The sequence below is a fragment of the Macrotis lagotis genome, chromosome 2 (genome assembly GCF_037893015.1).
Source record: "Macrotis lagotis isolate mMagLag1 chromosome 2, bilby.v1.9.chrom.fasta, whole genome shotgun sequence".
NCBI lineage: Eukaryota > Metazoa > Chordata > Mammalia > Peramelemorphia > Peramelidae > Macrotis > Macrotis lagotis.
The window spans coordinates 310,634,125-310,656,879 of NC_133659.1; the positions used below are offsets into that span (position 1 = coordinate 310,634,125).

The window sequence follows — 22,755 nt, forward strand, 5'->3', positions numbered from 1 at the left end:
CCTTTTGGAATGGCCAGAGCTGAACAGAAGGTTTGATCTTCAGATACAGGGCTCAGGTGAAGCATGGAAATTGGAGGAACGGGGAGAAATATGAGGGACTTAATGAGGATGAACTGCATGCATTCCTGCATAGAAAAATGACATTGATAATATTCATAATGAACCTTCTCAGTTAATAGAGGAGGTAGAGGGAGCTTTTATAGATGAAGCACAGGAGAAAGCTGAATTCAAAGACAAAATATGGTATAAAAATGGAGTCAATAGAAAAAAAGGGAAATGTAATGGGAGAAAGTAAAAGGAAAGGGGGGAATAGGCCAAGATATTTCATATAATAAGATTTTTCTTTATTACAATGAGCTATTGCAATGATACGGAAGGGGAGAGGCAAGGGGGAACGAGGGAACCTTTGCTCTCATCAGAGGTGGCTAGGAGAGGAAACAGCAAATATACTCAATGGGGTATAGGCATCTGGAGTAAGAAGGAGGGGTGGATGGGGGAAGGGGGGAAGGGGGGGTGATGTGAGTGATGGAGGAGAGGATGGACCATGGGGGGAGAGTGGTCAGATATAACACATTTTCTTTTTTACTTCTTGCAAGGGGCTGGGATTGGAAGACCTGCCCAGGACCATAGGGCCAGGTGGATTCTGGTCCTAAGGGGTGGTATGGGGGCTCGGGGCCTCTTGGTCCCAGGACCAGGGATCTGTCTGCTGTGCCACTCAGCGACCCTACAGCAGAGTCAGAGTGAAAGGAGAGAGAAAATAGAGTACAAGGTAGTGGAGAAATACGAAAGGAGGGAGTTGCGATCAGCAATGGCAATGTTGGAAAAATATGGAAGTAACTTTTGCGATGGACTCACCATAAAGAATGTGATCCACCTGTGACAGAGTTGTTGGTGTTGGAACAAAGACTGAAGCACATTTTTCATTATTATTATTTGGACCCAGGTGCTCCTGGCTCAAGGGCCAATGCTCTGTCTGCCACCCAGCCACCCCTACTATTATTCCTATTTTATTTTGGGTCTTTTTTTAGTTTTTGCAGGGCAGTGGGGATCGGGTGGCTTGCATGTCACACAGCTGGGTGACTGTCGGGTTTACAAGGCTGGATATGGGCTCGGGTAATCGTGGCTCCAGGGCTGGTGCTTCGTCTATTGTGCCACCTGGGCATACCTACAATTATTACTATTATTTTTTTAATTTTAATTTTTTCTCTCCCCTTTACTTTTTCACCCAAGCAAGTCTATTTATATTCATGGGGGAGGAGGGGTATTTTGTTTACTTGTAAACAAGAATATTTTATTAATGTAAAAAAAATTTGTACAAAATGAGAATAAAAAATAAATTAAAAAAAAAGAAATTAGGGTTGTTATTCCCAATTTCCTTCTGGTACAGTATTTTGAGAATCTCTGATGTAGATCTTTCATAAGGACTAAATTTTGTTTTGTTTGGATCTTTGTTAGCTTTCAAGTTAGCTTTCTTTGGGGTTCCAGATGTGTCTTGGGGCTAAGTCCTCTCCAATTCATGGATCATAAGCTCCTATTGATATTTTGTCAGTCAGACAGAGAATAAAAGTTTAATTCAACAACAGATGTAAATAAAGTAATAATATCACATGCCCTACCATGAACTCTGAACTCACTCTCCATAAATACATAAACATTTAGTAGGAGTCCACCTTCCTAAGAATTACAGTAGAGATCCACATCTATAGAGCACTGAGGGCTCAGTCACACACACAGATTCTGCATGTACAGTGACGATTCTACAAAGTTGCTCTTCTTTCTTGTGTAGCTCTTTGCTAGACTGAGAGGTTCTCTTTCCCCTCCCTGTATGGGGTTCAAATCTCCAATATTTCCAGGTGTCTGCCTCTGAAAAAGTCACTTAGCTGAACATCAATTTCCTCATCTGTAAAAGAGTCCAATATTCTCAGTGCCTGCTTCATGGCACTGTTTGTAAGACTCAAATGAGGTGATATAAGTAAAACAATATGCAAATTTCAAGTAATGTAAAGTAGCAAGAGTAAAATAAAATCATCTAAAAATGTGGGGGAATGGTTATCCAAATCAACTCGAGTTTTTAGGTCATCAGTCTTGTTTGGGTCTTTATATCTCATTGAGAAAAAAGAAAGTGTTTTGAGCTATTGTGGGTCCTCTAAGCTCTCTGTAGTTTGAACTTCTTTCAGAAGGTAAAATGAAATTGAGGCTGCTAGAGAGGCAACCCACTTTTCATCAAACCTGAAGTTTCAGAATAATTTTAATCACATGAGCAAGTCCAACTTTTTTGATATGACCACAGCATGGACTTAGTAGTTTGGCCTCTTCAAGCTCTTCTCTCCCTTCCCTTTCTTTACAAACTGGCACTGTACAGGGAGGTCATCTCTATCTTTCTAAAAAAAATTATATTGCACATCTTTCCAAGAACTCAATGCTTTGCAAGGAACCCCCCCTTCCTCTATCAAGGACTCCATGGGATTTGAGTAGAGGGCTGGGAAATCAGGGGTATCTAGTAAGTCTCCTCTCATATAACATAAGTGAGCACACATGTAACCTTTACCCTGAGATAATCCTTAGCAAAGAATTAGGAAAAATGGAGACAAGGGAGAATGCTATGTGCATGCATATCCTCATCCTGCCCAGACTATAAACCTAAGATCTGCTCTTAGCTCTGCTTCTTTCTTAGAATCTCTCCAGAAAAAGAAAAAGAGTTGAAGGACCAATTGTGCAAGGGATCTGCTTTTTCACAGGCTATTGCAAAGAGATGGCTCCCAAAACAAATGCCCAAGCTGACCAATTACCTCCAACTGGTAAGATCCAAAGTTTACCACCCTCTGAACTCAGAGAATTCCCTTATCAACCTTTAACAGAAGCAAAAGGCTCCTGTCCCTACAAAAATGACTGCATTAGACAGTCAATGTAATGGTTAGATTGCAAAACTGCTTTTCCTTTTTTTAAGCTTATTACTTAGGGTGCACTGGGCAGAAGGAGGAAAAGGAATACAGCAAAAAGTGAATGTCATTTAAAAACAAAGTCTACCAAAAGAGAAACAGAGAAACAGAGAAACAGAGAGAGAGAGAGAGAGAGAGAGAGAGAGAGAGAGAGAATGAATGAAAAATACTAAACAGAGAATTCTTCCAGGTGACTTGACTGGTAAATTACAAAAAAATTAAAGAATCTACAAACATAGCTGTTCTACTTATAGCAAATTCCATCCACCTCATTCATCACCCTGTATATGCAAGATGCTATGCCAGACCCTGACAAAAAAGAAGGGTAGATGATCCTCAGGAGGAAACCTAAGGGTTTATGGAAAAGTTAGCTTACCCCTGAAGTGTCAAAGAACAGTGAACCAAGGGAAAGAGAAACAAGGGGGATGAGAAAATGTGCGAAGAATGATGAGATCAAAAGTCTACTAAATCAACTGGAAAGAAAGGACCTAAGCTGAAATTTGGAGAGAAGAGATAAATCAGATTGACTTTTGTGAAGGCAGGCACAAAGCAACAAGAGTTAAACCATGGAAGAACTTGCTTGGTAAGAGATCAGAAGCAAGAAAAGAAATCAGTCAAACAGGCAGATAAGTAGAAAGGTAAAAGAACCACAACAGTTTTCCCGAGTTTTAGTTGTGGAAGTTGTGGAAGAGGCAGTATTCGGGGCCAAATGTTGCAGAGGTTAATGGTATTAAGACTAGAAAAAAAGGCCACTGCGCTGGCAGCAGGTGGCTGGTTCAGAAGCCTGTATTTACTCTCCATAGTCTAATGATGACTCCCTTGTACACTAAGGAGAAAAGAATGAGGAGTCTCCAGGCCCACACACCAAGTAATAGGAAGATCTCTTCCTTACTTGATTAATCTCACTTTGAAGCTGGAACCCATGCTGCTCTTTCTCCTCTCTCTGTTGTTGGAGCTGTTTGAACTCCACCTTCAGATGCTGATACTTGCTCTCCACTTCAGCTAATTCCTCCTTGAGCTTCTGGCTCGCCTCCCCCTTTTCCACAAGTTCGCCCTGTAGCCGCTGCAGGGAAGTTTCAGATGAAGATAATTTTGATTGAAGCTGTTGACAATCAAGTTCTTTTTGATGAAGGTTTGCTTGAATATTCTTTTTACAAACATATTCTTCATTCTGTTTCTCCTCTAATTGACTGTAATCTTGTTCTTTCTTTAATAACTTTTCTGTCAAATTCTGAAAAATCAATTGAACATTTCATATTAAGTAAACTGCATCAACTTTAGAAAAAAACTTGCTATTAATTTCCTATGTTTAAAAGCAAGTCAATAATAGATATCACAGTGCACTAAAAACTAACACAGGCTTAACATTCTCCAGTTTTTAAAGACTCCTTGATCAAAATGCCCTAACAGTCCAATTCTAAACTGACAGTGAAGAGTTTTTCACTGGAGGATGAAAGTCAATGACATAAAAGCTCATTAGTAAAGGATTGCTTACATTTATGCTGAGAATATAATTTACCTGTGGTAGTTTGAATAAACCTCTGGGTTTTCTGGGCCTCTTTGAAATCCATAAGGCTCCTGTAAGACATGCTGCCTCTACTTTAGAAATACCCTTTCCTCCTGAATGGAATTTCCACTCTGCTGCTTTTTGAAATTCTCCATATCTGGGATCTCCCATGCTAAAAATTTTCAACCCTAAGCTGAATTTCTCAACCAGGACTACCTAGCCAATCCTTGCCTGGACCCTTCCTGCCTATGACATCAGAGGTGGGAAAACAATCAGATCCCTGAGACCTTCCCCTCCCCTAGACTATGGCATTCACTAGCCCAAGCCTGGCCTGATCAATGTAAGCTCTCAGTGGGCAGTTGCCCAAAAAGGAGCAGAGGAAGAAGGCTGGTAAAGATCTCACGGCCCCAGAAGAGATACTCTAATCCCAGTCATGTCCTACACTGATGAAGGGTCAGAGATCTAATGAAGCTCTTGGTAATCTGCTAGGGCACATCAGAAGCCTCAAGGCTAGCTCACCAAACCTTCTCTCCATGACTATCCCCTACCCCCTAGTTTGTGCTCAAGATCCCTCAATGAATTTTCTTAAGTCTCAAATCTTTCTTTGTGAGTTAAAATGCACAAGGTCTAATACTTGCAAAATGTCCAAAAAACACTGCAACTGACTGAGATACTACACCTTCTAAAAGTAGAAGTTATCTAGAAAAAATGAGGATTATATTAAATAATTCTAATTTCTTCATTAAGAGACATATACAATTCTAGAATGCAAGGTTCTACATTTTAAAATTTTTCATATATTTAAATAATGATATCTTAAAAGAACCTAGTTTCTCTAATTCAATTCTTTTCTACTTTTTAGTATAAGAGTTTAAGATCTTAGATTTAATACCTACTCAGATTTTAAAGTGAGATAAGTTATACTCTAAAAAGGTCAGCTGACTATGTTACCAGTTTCCTTGCCCATGAGGTTGACCAAGTTCCAAACAAAATATAAGATCTATAGAACTTTTCCTGGATCAGGATGAAATTCTTGGATTCCAATAGAATTTCTCTCATTATTGATCATTTGAATCTATGTCATATATGTGAGGGGTAGCTAGGTGGCAAAGTGTATAGGATACCAAGCCTGGAGAGTCAGGAAGACCTGGTTTGAATTTAACTTCAGACACTAACTGAGCAAGTCACTTAACCCTGGTTGCCTCAGTTTCCTCATCTGATAACTGAGCTGGAGAAGGTAATAGCAAACCACTCCAGTATCTCTGTCAAGGAAAAAAAAATCAGAGTTAGACCTAACTGAAACAAGATATTTAAACACATATGTAAGTTTGTGAATATGTTAGGTAGTCATTGCTTCATTAAACCCCCTCTAGCCATGGAATGAAAGTAAAATGACAAGAGTCAAAACTGTAGTCATTTACTGACAACAACAGAAAAAAACATTTAGCGTAGAAAAAAATGGCACAAGCAAAAAAGGCAACAAACAAAGGGAGCCCAGCCAGTGATGTGTGTGTGTGTGTATGTGTCTGACATGTAAACAGATGAGGATGGCACTAACAGAGGGCAGCTCTGATATGAAGAAGAAAAGCACCAAGTTAAGCTCCCCAGATGGTGAAGATCTTGAATTTTATACAATAGGGAACAGAGTTCTTCAGGGTCCTACACAGAGGGATTAACAGAACAAAAAATAATAGTGTTAGATAAAGATAATTCTAGAAGTTAAATGGATCAGATGGAATGGAGGCTGCAGCAGCACCACATGAAGCTAGCAAGCTGATGACAGCCAACACTAAGTAATGGCCATGAAAAGAGCTCATCCAGAAAGAACACTTTCCACTGAAACTAGTTCCATGTGGCCATGGGGGGAAAAAAAAGTTTCCTAACAACTTCATACATTTACTTATTTTGGAATCATAAGAATTTATTTAGTCAGTGAATTCAGTGATCCTTGGCCAAATCACTTGACCTATTTCAGTCTCACTTCTTCACCTATAAAATGGTGCCTCTCTCCTAGGGTAGTTGTGAGGATAAGGAAGCAATGTTTATAAATGCTTAGCATAGTCCCTTGCACACAGTAAATACTACATAAAGATTAGCTACTTCGTTATTATAAACTGCATTTTATAAATTTATAGTTTTTCCTCAAGGACTTTTGAGTTAGCAGATTTCATCCAGTTTATATATACTGAGTAACATGGTTAGAATATACTGAACAAATATAACTGAAGAAGTTAAGTTGATAATTCAGTTAGCAATGACTGTCCCTCTGGATCTCAGTTAATAAGTCGCTATAATATTAGGCTATTCTTTTTACTTAAAAAATATTTGCCTTTTTATCCAAATTAGAGGCATTTCTGCTTTGTTTTCATTTGTTTCAGTATGTTCTTGGTTCTAATTTATTCGTTTACCAAGTGTGAGCTATATAAAAAATGATCTATTACACCAATGTTAAAATAAATGGTCAGCTGATACTGAAAGCCTGTGTCTGGATCTCTTAGAAGTTGACATTACTGAGAACAAAAATGAACAAAATGTCTTTGTTCTAATTTTGAGGGCAATGCTCTTTCCATAACTTAAAATGTGAGTCCAGGCATACCTCAACCTTTACTAAACTTCACAGATACTGTCATTTTTACAAATTGAAGGTTTGTGGCAATCCTGCATCAAGCAACTCTAACAGCATGCACTCACATAATGTCTCTGTCATATTTTGGTAATTCTCACAATACTTGAAACCTTTCATTATTACTATAATATCTATTTATAGGTGATTGGTGATTAGTGATTTTTAATATTACTATTAGAATTTGGGGGGGATACCACAAACAACACCCATAAGGATGGTGAACTTGAGAAATTTTGTGTGTATTCTGACTGTTCCATTGACCAGTCATTCCCTTGTCTCTCTCCAGCTCCTCTGGTCTTTCTATTCCCCAAGACATGATATTAAAATCAGCCCAATAGATAAATCCACAGTAGCCTCTAAGTGTTCAAGTGAAAGGAAGAGTCACATGTCTCTCACTTTAGAAATGATTAAGTTGAATGAGGAAGGAATGTGGAAAGCCTGATAGGTCACCACGGTGATCTGTCAATAGCCATTGACATTGAGGCAAGACTTTCCTCTAGGACAGAGATTACAATTCACGGGAGACTCAAGAAGACAGGTTAGTATTATTTCTTAGCAATAATGAATTTTTAATGAAGGTATGTACATATGCATTAGGATATGTGATGCATTTTGTTGCAGTATTTGCTTCACTGTGATGGTCTAGAACTGTACCCACAATATCTCCAAGTTATATCTGTAAATAAATATTGAGTGATTATTTAGATTCATGTAAATAATTACTGAACTATTTACTAGAAATATGACACTGCCTTCTTAAAGCAACTGTGTTCATTTGTTCTGACAAAGCCCTTATGACAAAAGGGTTCCATTATAGGTACATTTCATCATACACTACCTCTTACTCTATTAAAAAAATTCACCCTGGGGCAGCTAGGTGGTGCAGTAGATAAAGCACCAGCCCTGGAGTCAGGAGTACCTGGGTTAAAAAATCTGGTCTTAAACATTTAATAATTACCTAGCTGTGTGGCCTTGGGCAAGCCACTTAACCCCATTTGCCTTGCAAAAACCTTAAAAAAAAAATTCACCCTTGTCAACAAAATTCTTCTCAATTTATATTTTGACTTTCTTCCAGTTCTCTTCTCTTCCTTTTCTTACTGACCATCCAATGGTTTTTCTAAAGTTAATTATATTAATCCCTCCCAATGATTAGATGTGTTTGGGATCTGTGGATCCAATTAAAGTAGTGTACTCATTCCTTTGTATTTGATTGCTCATGTATGTGGCAAAAACCATGCAAAAAAAGAATACTAATACTAATACTATTACTAATATTACCACTACTACTACTAATAATAATACACATTCCCGAAGTGTCTCATTGTATATCACTTTTGTGACACAAGTTAGCAGATGTAATTTTCTTTACTTAAAAGATGGGTAAAGTATGGCTCCCAGAGGGGAAAATGGCTTGTCCAAAGGTCGAATGGCCAGTAAAATGTCAGAGACCACAGTGTATGCATGCATATAGGCTTGTAATATTTGCTATTCTTCTCAGCTGCCTTTTTTGGTAAAGTCCAAGACTGATTCCACATCTCTGACATTTTCTCCTCCTACCTGGATTGTCTCTAACACCAAATTTCTTGATTTAAATTTGGTCAAGCTGCTTTTCCTAGATTTTTCTCTTCAGCATCACTTCTTACCCTCAATTTACCCTTTGCAGATGTGTATAACCACAGATTTTTCCACATTGCCTCCCCCATGGATATATTTTCCTGGAAAGCAGGGACTGTGGTTGCCTTTCCTTGTTTCCCCAGCTCTTGACACAAGATCTTGCACATAAGAAACACATGATAAAATGCTGTTGAGACTGACATCTTATCCTGTGATGTGAAAAGTCTAACATCAAAAAACTTATTATTATCATGACAAAAGTATCATCTGCATAACAATTTACAAAAGTGTGAAATGTTTAAATTATATTTTAGATACTTGTGTCAGACAAATAATGTAAGGATTAGTATAAAATAACTACTTTTAAGTTAACATAAGTGAATTATAGGGTTCTTTTTCTAGATCTGACTTTATACACAATGTCCAGGTGCAACACTCTAGTGTTTTGTTTCTGAAGGGAAGGAGGCATCTTATTATGTTGCAAGATCAAGAAGGGCCAACACTGAGGGCAACACTGCCCCACAGTCTTTTGCAATAAAAATAAATTAAATAAATTAAATAAATTAAAACAAATAATTAAAACAAATAAAAATTGTTCCACAATGCCACATCTAATAAATATCTAACACAAGCCAAAAGTTTAAAATCTAAAAAGCTACATAAAATCATTCATAGCCAAAGGAAACATGGAATTCTCACCTGATTTTTTTGAGTTAAATCATTAACTGAACTTTGCAGTTTCTGCAGCTCCTGCACATACACAGCAACTTCCTGAGGGCCTTTAGCAAGTTCATTTCTTAACTGGCTTATTGTGACCTAAGCAATAAAAAAAGGTCAACAAAGTGAGAAGGGGAACATAAATCATACACAGAAATCAGAGCTATACAACTTGTTTCTTAAACATCTATACTGCATACCATTACTGGGTCTATACCCTGAAGAGATTATGAAAAAGGGTAAAAACCATCACTTGTACAAAAATATTCATAGCATCCCTGTTTGTAGTGGCAAAGAATTGGAAATTTGGTGAATGTCCTTCAAATGGGGAATGGCTTAACAAACTGTGGTATATGTATGTCATGGAACACTACTGTTCTATTAGAAACCATGAGGGATGGGAATTCAAGGAAACCTGGAAGAATTTATATGAACTGATGTTGAGCAAGATGAGCAGAACCAGAAGAACATTGTACACCCTAACAGCAACATGGGGGTGATGATCAACCTTAATGGACTTGTTCATTCCATCAGTGCAACAATCAGGGACAATTTTAAAGTTCCTGTGATGGATAATATACTTTCTGTATCCAGAGAAAGAACTGTGGAGTCTGAACAAAGACCAAAGACTATTATCTTTAATTTAAAAACAAATCTTATTATGTAATTTTGGTATTTGGTATCTCTTAAACTCTATGTTTCTTCCTTAAGGATATGATTTCTCTCATCACACTCAACTTAGATCAATGCATACTATGGAAACAATGTAAAGACTAACAGACTGCCTTCTGTAGGGGTTGGGGGGAGGGAAGCAAGATTGGGGGGGAAATTGTTAAACTCAAAATGAATAAAAACTTTCTAAAAAACAATCTGCATTGCAAAAATTATCCAAGAACAGCAACTGCTTTAACTATTGGATACAATTTCATCAAATGTAATATTACTTCAATTCAGCTCACTTGCTTCATCTCTCTGAAAATGAAGGACTCATGGTCCTGCTTGTACTTTTTGCCCAATTCATAAAACAAAAACTGTGTAATATTTAAATGCATGTTTAAAGTATGAGTAACAAAAAAAATACAACTCTCTTCACTAGAAAACTCCCACAGATTAAGCCAGGAGAGTATAAGTTATGAACAAGTGTTGCACTTTACATTAACTTCAGCCTTCAAAATGCAGGCACAGTGATGACCACAACAGCAATGATACTGCCAATAAAAATGTCATTATTTTTTCCTAATTAAAGTAGGTTAAAAAAGACCACTGGAAAACAAAAAGAACAGGCCCAACCTCTGCTCCCTAGGACATTTTACAATCTGCTTCCAAGCAGATCCGAAACTACCTCTGCTAATTTTCTTCTCTCTGGCACAAGGATGACTTGAGAAACTCCATGACAAATGCTTTGCTAAAATGGAAATCAACTAAACCGTAGCCTCCTTCAAGGAATGACATTGAAGGAGACAAGGCTCACTGGCATGTATATGTTCTAATTTGTTTTTTTCCAAAAATCATTCACATTAATGTATAGTCTTACCAAAAATCGGATGGAATTTCAATTAGAGAATATGGTAATATATATGAAAGTAAGGAATAACTAGAAGTATATGGCCTGATAAACCCTTCCAAAGGTCTGAGGCTTTAATATTTATTATTTATTTAATAAGTAGTCATCTGATAGCCAAAGTTTTGGTGCTATCTAAAAAATATTCATGCTTTCATTACAGCAATCATAGATGATTCTTTCCATTAAGCTCTTTTAATATTAAATCTATCATGATCAACCTAGCTCCTGCCATCTAACATTGTTAATGACTTCAAAAAGGATATAGATAGAAAGCTTATGAAATCTGCAGATATTCCAAAGCCAAAATAGCTAGCACGTTAGATGGTAGACTCAGGATCCAAGAATTTCTTGATAGGTTAACATCCTGGATCTAAGGTCAAAGGAATAGTCAAGTCAAAGGAAGCATAGAATAGGTATCAGTAGTTTGCCAGTTCACTATGAACCAATTGGGTCATAAAGCAGTCAAGAAAGCTTAAGTAAGCCAAGTGGAGCCCCTAGAACCAAAGAGGTAATCATTCCCCTGGACTCTGCACTGGTCATACTACACTTGGTTGACTGTCTTCAGTTCTAGAAACCACAATTTAGGAATAAAAAAAAAAGGGACAGAACCCAGAAGTTGGTTATGTTGGGGAAGGGCCTTAAAAATCAAACCCACAGGGGAACTGAAGGAAGTAGACAGTATGAAGCTTGGGGGGGAGTCTTAGTGGATGCAGACAAGAAAGTTAGTTTCAAGTACTGGAATGGATGTTCTATTTAGGAAGTATTAGATTCATTCTGCTTGACCTTAGTCAGCAGAACCTGAACAGGCATGGGAAGTTACAAAGGCAGACTGCAACAAGGACCATAGGCACTTGTCACTCAATCTTTCAGCATCTCAGACAATCTATCTACTAGGTTAAGATTGGATCACAATTTGCAACAGGATAGGGAGGTTTCATAATGGTAAAAGTCATCTATACCTTACTGACATTAAAGAAAAAAAATGCTGCAAATTTATAGCTAACCTAAAAATACAAGGGTTATCTGCCTCAGGAAGCAGTGAATTTCCCTTGACTAGGCATCTTCAGCAACGTCTAAATGAACACTTGAAAAATATGCTGCAAAGTGGGTTCTTGCTCATGTTGGAGCAGACAGCCTCTGAAGAAACTTCCAATGTTAAGATTTCATGATTCTATAAAACAGATAAAATACTTACTTATCTTGCTCAAAAATATTTCTTAAACTTTTCTTCTGGAACTATTTTAAGTAATTAAATGTGTTCAAAGGTGGTAAATGATCTTTTGAGGGTAGATCTTATTCTTGAAACTAGTAGAACAAGCCCATTGAAGAAGGTAAGCGGACAGAATTCAGTAATACCAGGGAGGCATACCAAGGTCTGCCTACAGAGTAACACAGGTAGGGGCAGCTCGGTGGCACAGGGAGGAAGCACCCTCTCTGTGAATTCAAATCCAGCCTCAGACACTTCCTAGCTGTGGGACCCTGAGCAAGCCATTTCAGTGGCTTGTTTGCCTGTTTGCTTCAGTTTCCTCATCTGTAAAATGAGCTGAAGAAGAAAATGGCAAATTACTCCAGGAAACAGCAAACTACTTCATTAAGAATATCTCAAAAAGGGCAAAACATGAGTGAACAACATAAAGTAACAACAAGGGTTTTCTTCTACATAGAGGTTCATAAATTGATCCTGAAGCAGTTCTTAAGAACTTCTGAAGTAAACTGAGGAAAGACAAACTCACTAAAATAAGTGCACAGTATATTATAGTAATAACTTTGAACAATATACTAATGTAGATTGTAAAAAGTTTTGAAACATCTTTTTAAAAAGTAATACATCTTGTTATAAGTAACTTGTGCCAGATATTACAATAAAATGAATAGACTTTAGTAACTGATATTTATTATGAGAATTATGGCTAAAAAAAATATTAAAAAATTTCAAAAATATCTATGCATTTTTTGATAACTGACCCTTTATCTTACCCATCTCTGTTAAGCAAATGAGTATATCTTCATAACTTTTCCTTAAACTATCACAGTCTTAACCAGTGTTGGTGGCTTAGTTCCAAATTCCTATAGTCAACTCAAGCAAAAACTCTCCTATTCCAATAACTTATTAAAACATATTGAATAACAATCAGATACTAGATGTGATTCTGCCACTTCACCTTTTGTCATGCTGCAGTTATATAAATCTCACCGAAGACCACTAGTAATCTCACAAACAATAATGTAAATTACCCCATTTTATCCAGTATTTCTAAGTGCTATATTGATACACAAAATGGGTTTTAAGATTTATTGAATCTCTGTATTCCAACTCAATATTTACAACTGCCTTACAAATAAATGTAATGAGCCAAATAAAAAAAGCTAATGATTCATCTTACTAATAAAGGAGAAAAAAAGAACAAAATTAACAGGGAGAAAAAAATACTCCCCTCTACTTTATATGATCTACTCATAACATGAAAAAATAAATTTAGAGATAATCTTATGGTCTAGTATCTTGCAGGTGAGGAAACTAGGCCCAGGGAGGTTGAATCATCTGACATAGAAAAAGCATGGCAGAGTAAGGACTAAATAATATAAATAATATAAAAATAAAAGAGAAATCTGCAGCAGGTGAACACCTTTAAACCAAACTAAACTTTTCTCCAGTATAAACACAAAGTATCATTTGCTCTTTGTCCTCTGTGTACAGACATTTTGATGAGTTCATAGTTGGAATACAGTAAAGCAAAAGGGAAACTAAATTCCCAACTGACATTAGCATTTAGGAATAAAGAATGGCTAAATTACCAAGATGAGTTGACTAATTAAATTAATTCCCCTTCAAAGGAATAAAAACATTACATCCTCTTACTCCTTTCCTCAGAGTATCAAACCCACAAAACACCATATTTGTCTTCTTAGCCACAGCATTAAGTGTAAACATTCACTTCAAAAAGGAAACCACAATAATGAAGGATAACACTGCCAATCATGTAATATAATGATCTATTATTTTAATATAGTATTAAGTTTCCACTGTCAGTAAGTGATCATTTATCAAAATAACTAACTGAACTATTTGATTAACAAAGCAGTTCATGTCTAAGATTTTGAAATTTCTATGAAAGAAAATTACAACACTTTGGGGGGATGTGACATAAAGAGCATTACTGTTATTGAAGATCTTTCAGAAAACACATTGCTTCAAATTGAAATATCCCCATTAGAGAAAGCCAAAAAACCAAAACACAATAATAGGATGAAAGATAGGCGGAAGCCAGTACTGATAAAAGAACCCATAAACTCATCAATTATCAAAATTCTCAGTCAAATGTTGCCAAATCATGCTATTGCCTAATGCAAGAGAACTTCCAAAAAGTATTTTTATAAGCTAGAAGGAAAAAAAAATTCTACATAATCACTTCCCTCTAAAATAACAAGGTAAAATCAGAAAGATTTATAATTCCATATCTCTCATTCTTACTTCAGTGACCTTTTAATAGATGGGCTCCCAGGTTTAATTTGGCACTTGTATTTTGAACTTAAAATATAGGGACAGCACCAAATCTGGCACATTTTTTAGGTAGAAGAGGCGATTCTTATCCTAGCAATATTGTTCTCAAATGTTAAATGTGAAATTATATTTAAAATACAGGTTATATGTGACATATAAGGTTAATATTTTTACACTTGCTCCTAATACTAGTGGTTCTAAGGAAAAGAATCCTAGAAGTCTCCAGAAAGCACCCATGCATAAATACTGCATATGTATTCAGGGTCAGTGACCCCAATATGGGTAGCTATCACAGGGCTTCATTACCTCTGAGTTAACACAATCAGCCTGTAGCTTTCGACACTCCTCTTTGAGTTTCTCTGACTCTTTCTCACGCTCCAAAGTCATGTTGTCCATTAATGTCTGAACCTGGACCAGCTCCTTCTTCAATACAGCAACATCTTCTATACCAGGTCTTTGAAGCTATGAGCAAGGGAGCAAAAGTGAATCAAAAATTATGACAACAATGAAATATATTTTCTATGATTTCACTACAAAGTAATCAAAATAGGAACAATTCTTATGCAATTAAACTACTGCTATTTAAAAATTCATGTACCATAATGGAGTCGATGAAAATTTCCAATAGTATTAGGAATGAATTGTGTAGTGATTATCTTTTTGATTAATAGTTATGCAGGTGCTCTGTGACAAGATAAAAAAAACTTTATTTCATATTTCCACAAGTAAAATGAAACTTGAAATGGATACTCTGAAGATAGGCAGTTAAGTAACACTGTGGATAAAGTGCTGATCCTGGAATCAGGAAGTTTGAAGTTCAAATCCAGCCTCAGACACTTAAGAGTAAGTTACTCCCTGTCTGCTTCATGTTTCCTCCTTTATAAAATAGGGCTATTAACAGCATTTCCCTCCCAGAGTTGTTGTGAAGATAAAACAATATTTGTAGAGCACTTCATATACTTTAGAATGCCGCCTAAATATTGGTGATTGTTCTTTCTGATTTACACAGAGAAACATGTCTCTAAATATATCATGGCTCTCAATAGTCATCTATCAACCAGGCCTCAAAAATTTGTTGCCCAACCAACCCAGAAAGTCCTCAGGTGCATTGAGTCAAACCTGCTGATGAGAGTTCCAGCTGTTTTGTGTGTATTAAAGATTTTCAACACAATGCCCATGGTGTCATATAAATTCTTTGAACTAAAATAGACTAGAAATTATCACTTGTAGTAACATTATCAAGTCACAATAACAAAAACAGAAGCTCAGGCACCTAGGACGACTTCCTATGGTTCAAATATGACACCTCTGATGTGACATTAAACACAAGCAGCATTGTACAGGATTCTGTCTGGTGCCTCAGTTCCACTTATTCTATCATTATAAAAAGTGGACAAATTGAAGTAATTCTCCAGGTTCAATAACAGATCCAGGGACTGGACCTAGGACTTCATTGACAGAGAAAACTTTCAGAGGAATCAAGCCTTTCTCCTCACCAGGGCAGGTCGGCACCTTGTCAGTGACATGCATCTTGGTCAATTCTGTCATCTCTGAGAGCCATGTGGAGACTTATCCAGCCACCCACTCAGTATGGGTCAAAGGTGGGAGATAACTCTGAGTAATCCTAGCTCAGACAGCAGCTCTCTCCACTACCCCATGCTGCCTCTCTCCAAAAAAAAAAAAAATACTTAAACAAAATACTTAAACAAAAAAACATGCCCTAATTTGTGTTATCTGGAGGTGGGAGTGAGGGGGAGGCACAGGGGTAGGCCTAAGGGGCAATGGAGACAGTAATGGAGAGAACCCATAGCAGGATCCAGGTCTGTTATCTAATATGGGGAGAACTCTCTACATATAAACTACCTCCATTGTCTACAATAATGTGTTTATATTTTCTAGTTTTAGAAAGTTGTCAGTAGTCTTCTTTTATCCATCCTGATGGACAGCTAAGTAGCACACTTAGGATAGAGCACTGGTCTTAAGAGTCAGGAGGATGAGAGTTTGAATCCAGTCACACACTTCACACTAACTGTGTGACCTTGGGCAAGTCACTCAACCCTGATTGTCTTAAATTTAGAGCCATCTCCAGTCATCCTGATTCATATCTGGATCTCAGATGACCCTGGAGAAGAAAGTGAGGCTGGTGACTAGAACAGCCCCAACTCACTCAAATCCAATCCATGTGCTTGTCATAGTATCACCTCCTTGACATCATGGTCTTCTTTGAGAATGAATCTAGACATCACCTGTCCAGATAAAACATATGAAGCAGAATTTGAACCCTGAATCCAAGGCCTGCCTAATCTCATTCCATATGCCTAAAAAGAGTAAATAAATCCTATTACATATTAGATTTCTAATATGTGTGCTTTACATATACAACATACACACCTTTTAATGATACTGGAAAAACAATTTTCAAATTTAAAATAAGTGTCAAAATCTCACTAAATATAAAGAGGTTTCCATTGTATGACACTTTTGAGATATATATATATCTACCTCTACCTCTCCTCTTAGGCAGGGACAATTAATCAAGCAGAATACCAAAATTTATGCTGGAAATTACAAGGGATTAAGAATACAGGATGTTGCCTTTTTCCCCAAAAGGTCTTAAAGCCGTGGAAATTACATTTATATATGTGAAAAATCAGAAAAATAACAATGTTAAATTATGAGGTTTGGACTGTAAATATTACAAAAATTTGAGAAACTGAATTTAAATAGGAATTAAGAAATTTTAAGAAAATCCTATGTAGATGGAATGAAATAAACGAGATGGGAACATGAACTGGTAAAATCTAGGTAGGGAAGACATTTGAGACAGCACAGCAGCCTTTGCAAAGAAAACAAAGCATATAGACAACCCAAGTGGGAGAAGCAAATGCCTATTAGGGAGAGAGGTAGTGAGGATAAATTTGCATTTTGATTTGTTAACAGGCAAAAAATAGGTATTTGGAAAAACTGAATTGAAGCCATGAGTTCCAGTCATCATCATAAAACTAAGCTAATAGTGACATATAAATTTTTGTCTGGATAAAGCCAACTTCCCTTAAGTTCTTTTTTTTTTAAAAAGAAGCTTAAAAAAAGAAACAAACTTCTATCATATGATTAAATTACCAATTCAGTCTTTAGATCTTGAATTACAGTTGTCTCTTTCTTTAGTTCTTCTGTCAAACTTATCACCTTCTGTTCAGCAGCTTCTCGAAGCCCCTTTTCTTCATCATATTTTGACTTTATATCTAGTTAGAAATATAATCACACAAAAGCTATTCAAATTCATTCTTTCACCATACAAACATAATGATAAATATGTGCAAAAGACTTTTTCTCAAGATAATAAATTTTAAAAGAACCTAACACGGCACTGTCTATTTCACTTCTAAATCAAACTAAGTTACTATGGAACAGCACTCAATAAAAGACTGTTAACCTTAAATCTTTTTTAAAATATCTAAAAGAAAAAAAGAAATAAGCAAAAATCCAAATTTACCTAAAATTTCAAGCAGAAAGGAATGAGCAACCTCCACATTAAAATGCACTATTTTTTGGTGCTTCCAGGAGGGAACAAATAAGCAACTTCAATTTCAGAAATTTACCTAGTAATGTTACAGCCTACTGACATGTAGAATGACTTGCCCCAGGTCATAAAGAATATATCAGGGGCAGCTAGATGGCACAGTGGATAGAGCACCAGCCCTGGAATCAGGAGGACCTGAGTTCAAAGCCAACCTCAGACACTCAATAGCTGTATGACCTTGGACAAGTCACTTAACCCTTTCAAAAATCAAATAAATACACACACACACACACACACAAACATCTCAGAAGTAAGACAAAGTCTTTCTTGTTCCAAGGCTGGTCCTCTATTCACTATGCCTTGTCATTTAATTGATTTTTTAAATTGCATTTTATATAGTTATCAGTCATATTTAGGGCAACAACTATCTTTAGGCAAGTAAAACAAAATTTTTGTCAAGTAAACCATCAAAGCAACCTTCCAAACACAACATGGCTTATGTCCACTTCTTACATTCAAAAGAAACTGTTAAGTGATGATAAATCAATCTGTCACACCAAAGGAAATGAAGCAAAGTAAAGACCTATTTTCTGAATATTCAATTCTGACAACTCACCTGCAACTTCTGTAGCAAGCTGGGCTGCTTTCTGCTCAAATAAGTCTTTCATCTGTTTAATATTAAAGTTTTCAGTTTGGGCTTCATCTAATTGTTGCTCCAATGACTGGAGTTCTAGAAAAAGTGAATGGTTTACTTAAAATTGATTCCACTCGTAACTAAAAGCACATGATGCAGTTATTTTAAGTAGTGATAATACAAATGCTGCTAGACTTGATTTTACTGACCCCTCCGATAATCTGGAAGTCAAAACATTTCCAAACTCTGCCATCCAGCAAAAACCGGTTCAGATTCTGCTATTACCTCATCAAGTTTTTCCTGATCATCTCATTTTTCAAGAGTCTCCAATGCTCCACAAACCTACTTGGAGGACAGTAGGGGCTTCCTTGTCTCTGCATACATGCCATTTCCCCTCCTCAATCCCACCCCACTGAAATCCAAGGGCCTTGAGGACAAAGGCTGTTCCATTTTTATCCATCTACAGTGCCTGACACCTAAGAGGAGCTTTGTAACAAAGTATTTTGAATCATTCAAAATAAAAAGCCATAGAATCTATCAATAGAGAAGAATTCTATAGGTAAAAGTCCAAAGTATGCTTCCTTAAAAAACTTTTGCCTTGTATTCCAAACTCAAACAATTCCTGCCCTTATCAGTAATCTCTCTATCCTCAGAGTGTACTAGATTTACTCAGCTGCTTACAGGTTCTCCCTCAGTAGAAGGTAAGTTCCTTGAGGGAAGGAACACTTTTTTTCAGTTTTTCCTTCATCTCTCAGTGCCTAGAATTGAATTCTGTATATTTGTTCCAAATCATTAACTATAATTTTAAATGAAAAAAATACATAATATAAAGATTAATGCTTAGGCCAACTGTAACATACCATGAATTCCTAGTGCTTGGAGAAGAGTTGATGGCTAAATTAAGAGGAAAGGTGAACTCTACTAAACATAATTTTAGCCATTAATTTCAATTTTCCCACACTTTTCAGTTTTACAGAATATATTTGCAAGCAACATTTTAGTTAATTTAAACAGATTATGAAATTTAAATCAATTCATCAATTAAGATTGATTAAGCATCAACTATATGTCAATAGTTTTAATTCATTACAATAGAATGAAATTTTTATTTAAGCAGAACTATCATATTTAAACAAATTTACCTGCTGATGAATCTGTTGCCAATCCATCAGGTTTGAATTCCTTAATGAAAATAAAACATACATAAATAGAAGGTATAGGCAACACTGTCTAAAAACTGAGAAAGTGTATCTGATTTAATATTCTAAAGACCAGATACTGCTGCACAATAAAGTTCTGGTAAAAAGTAAGGAGTTTGGGAAACTCCCTCTTTCTTTTGTCATCTGAGTAGAAGTCCTTGAAATGAGACCTGGGACAATCACTTAAACACTTTTAACTTCATTTTCTTGACCAGTAAAAATGTGGACATTAACATTATCTATCATGTAGAAATAATATGAGGAAAATATCCTGAAAATTATCAAAATGCTGTGCAAACATAAACTATTAAGGGGTATTCAATCTCTAGTTGCTCTTGATCTATGACATGCCCATGTGAGGATTCTTATTTCAGTTTTTTTTTCCTTATCAGTCCCCTCATCAGTTTTCATAGGTATGATTACTATCCTTATACAAAGATGTACTTATCCAGTCCCAAATCTCTATCCTGAACCTTACATCACCAAATATCTATTGGACAGCTTCAATAGGATGTATGTTGTATATACAAACTCAAGAAGTCAACAAAACTCAGTATCTTCTCCACCAAATCCTTCTCTCTTCCAAATTTCCCTATTCTTGTTGAAGTCACTACCAGAATTGTCATCCAAGTTTAAAAAAACTAATGTCATCCTCAGCCTCTCACTCACCCCACATGTCCAATCAGTTGACAAATTGTATAGAACTTCTTTCTCTACAATAACTCTCATATCTGCCTCCTTCTCTCCACTCATACAGCCCAATCCTAAATCAGTTCCTTTCAGCTGTGCTTTTGCACTAGCCTTCTAATTGGACTCTCAGAATCAAGTCTCTTCTTCCAGACAGTGACTGTCTTTAAGCAGAAGCCTATGTCAGCTTCCTACTGAATGAATTCAAATGGCTCCCTAGTACCCATAGGGTCAAATATAAAGTGCTCTGTTTGACTTTTAAAGCTCTTCACAACTTGGTGTTCTCTCTCTCTCTCTCGTCTTCATATTCACCGTTTCCCTCTAGGCACTCTCCCCTTAACTTGCTGTGCTTCACATATAATTATTCATCTCCTTTTGCATGTGAGCTGCGGGCTGTCCTGCCGATCTTGGAAAAGTTTTAACACCTCTAGCTTCCTTTGAGACTCAACTCAAATACTATTTCTTACAATAAGGCTGTCCCAGAATTGAAGCTATTTTGGAGTGTGTCATGTGTGTAGTAGATACTGCCTTCTCCACTGGAATGTGATGTAAGTTCCTTGAAGAAAGGGACTGATTTTGCCTTTTCGTTGTATTCCCAGGGCTTGGCACAAAGTCCAGGTCTACAGCATACCCCATTAAGAGCTTGTTGGTTAGCTCTTTACTCATCTGAATTAAACAACTAAATTGTTCTTGAGCACCTTCTTAATTCACCTAACAGATTCTATCATTTGGCCTCTATCACAACCATTGTCTATGTGCAGGACTTAGTCATAGAGAATTTATACAATCTGGAACAAGAGGAAGAGCCTGGACATGGGCTGGGGAGTCTGGACTTGAGTCCTGTATCCACTATTTCCTAGGTGTGTCACTGGTCCAAAGACATTAATCTCTCTGCCTTGAGTTTCCTCAGTCACCAAGCATTTATTAAGTACCTACTCTGCACAGAGCATTGGAGTAGGTGCTAGAGATACAAAGACCTTACTTTCTTATGTGTGACACAACTGTGCATACATAACATCTATCAGATGACTTGCTATCCTAGAATGGGGGGGGAAGGAAAGGTGGGAAATCAATGTTGAAAACTATCTTTACATAGCATTGGAAAAATAAATTTTTAAAAAAGCTGAACTCAATTGTGCTAATAGTCTATTCCTTTAAAGCACTTATTTGTCAATTCTCTAGGAAACATATAATAGAGTGCAAGAAAGAAACATTCTTCTAATTGACAAACATGGGTACAAAATAGGTTATATCTTATCTTATATAGAATTATTGAGGGCCAATGAGACTATAAAGCAAATGAGAGATGTAAAATGCTTTGGAAAAGTCAGCTAATAATACTATAAATGGTTTCAAAGGTAAATGATAAAAATAATTGTAGCATTATAAAAACCTTTCAAAAAAAAAACAACAAAGTTATTGGGTTTTTCCCCAAAACTTGAGTGAAATACTTATTTCATCTTTTAAAACATGTACTACTTAAGTTTTCAGCTTAAGAAAATGTTTTTTATTTCTACATCTAGTACAATGGAATTAGCAACCAAGATTCATAACGGTTTTTCCAACTAATTTTAGTACCTTATTTTTCCAAAACTAAATTTTCTACTACTACTACTACTACTATTACTACTACTACTACTACTACTACTACTACTACTACTACTACTACTACTACCACCATTGCCTCTTCCCTCTTAGAGAAACTATTTTCAAAATGAGAAAAAAAGGAATATTTATCTTTAAGTCTAAGAAGTCTGGGGCAGCTAGGTAGAGCAGTGAACAGAGCACAGGGACTAGAGTTGGAAGGACCTGAGTTCAAATCTGGCCTTAGAAACTTTATCTTTACAAGCTGTGTGACCTTGGGCAAGTCATTTAACCCCACTGACTCAGAAAAACAAATAATCAAACAAACAAAAATATCTAGCATGAATAAATGAAATCTACAATTGAACAGTACTTATTAATTTTCTAGTTCTTCTCAATTAAAAAAGGTGAAGATTTAGCAAAAGTGCTATTTTTACCCCTTTTATTTTTGAGTAGAGATGATAACTCAGCATATAGACACAACACAAACATTAACCACAGAAGAAAATACTCAATAACACTCAAACTGAGGGGCGGCTAGGTAGTGCAATGGATAGAGTTACCAGCCCTGGAGTCAGGAGTACCTGAGTTCAAATCTGGCCTCAGACACTTAATAATTACGTAGCTGTGTGGCCTTGGGCAAGTCACTTAACCCCACTGCT

At 36.4% G+C, this 22,755-nt stretch overlaps 1 protein-coding gene across 2 annotated transcripts in view; it reads right to left on the reverse strand.

Annotated features, from left to right (window-relative positions):
* EEA1 (early endosome antigen 1) overlaps positions 1-22,755 on the reverse strand; it is a 125,600-nt gene that overhangs the window by 59,084 nt on the left and 43,761 nt on the right. Inside the window, exons 6-11 of one of the 2 annotated variants that reach the window (XM_074226570.1) lie at positions 19,766-19,805; positions 18,606-18,719; positions 17,590-17,711; positions 14,776-14,931; positions 9,386-9,502; positions 3,832-4,170 (exon numbers count right to left, since the gene is read on the reverse strand). In XM_074226570.1, coding sequence (XP_074082671.1) covers positions 3,832-4,170; positions 9,386-9,502; positions 14,776-14,931; positions 17,590-17,711; positions 18,606-18,719; positions 19,766-19,805 — 888 coding nt within the window. Of the gene's footprint in view, positions 1-3,831; positions 4,171-4,458; positions 5,171-9,385; positions 9,503-14,775; positions 14,932-17,589; positions 17,712-18,605; positions 18,720-19,765; positions 19,806-22,755 lie in introns of those variants that run through there. The other variant, XM_074226571.1, reaches the window with a different exon arrangement.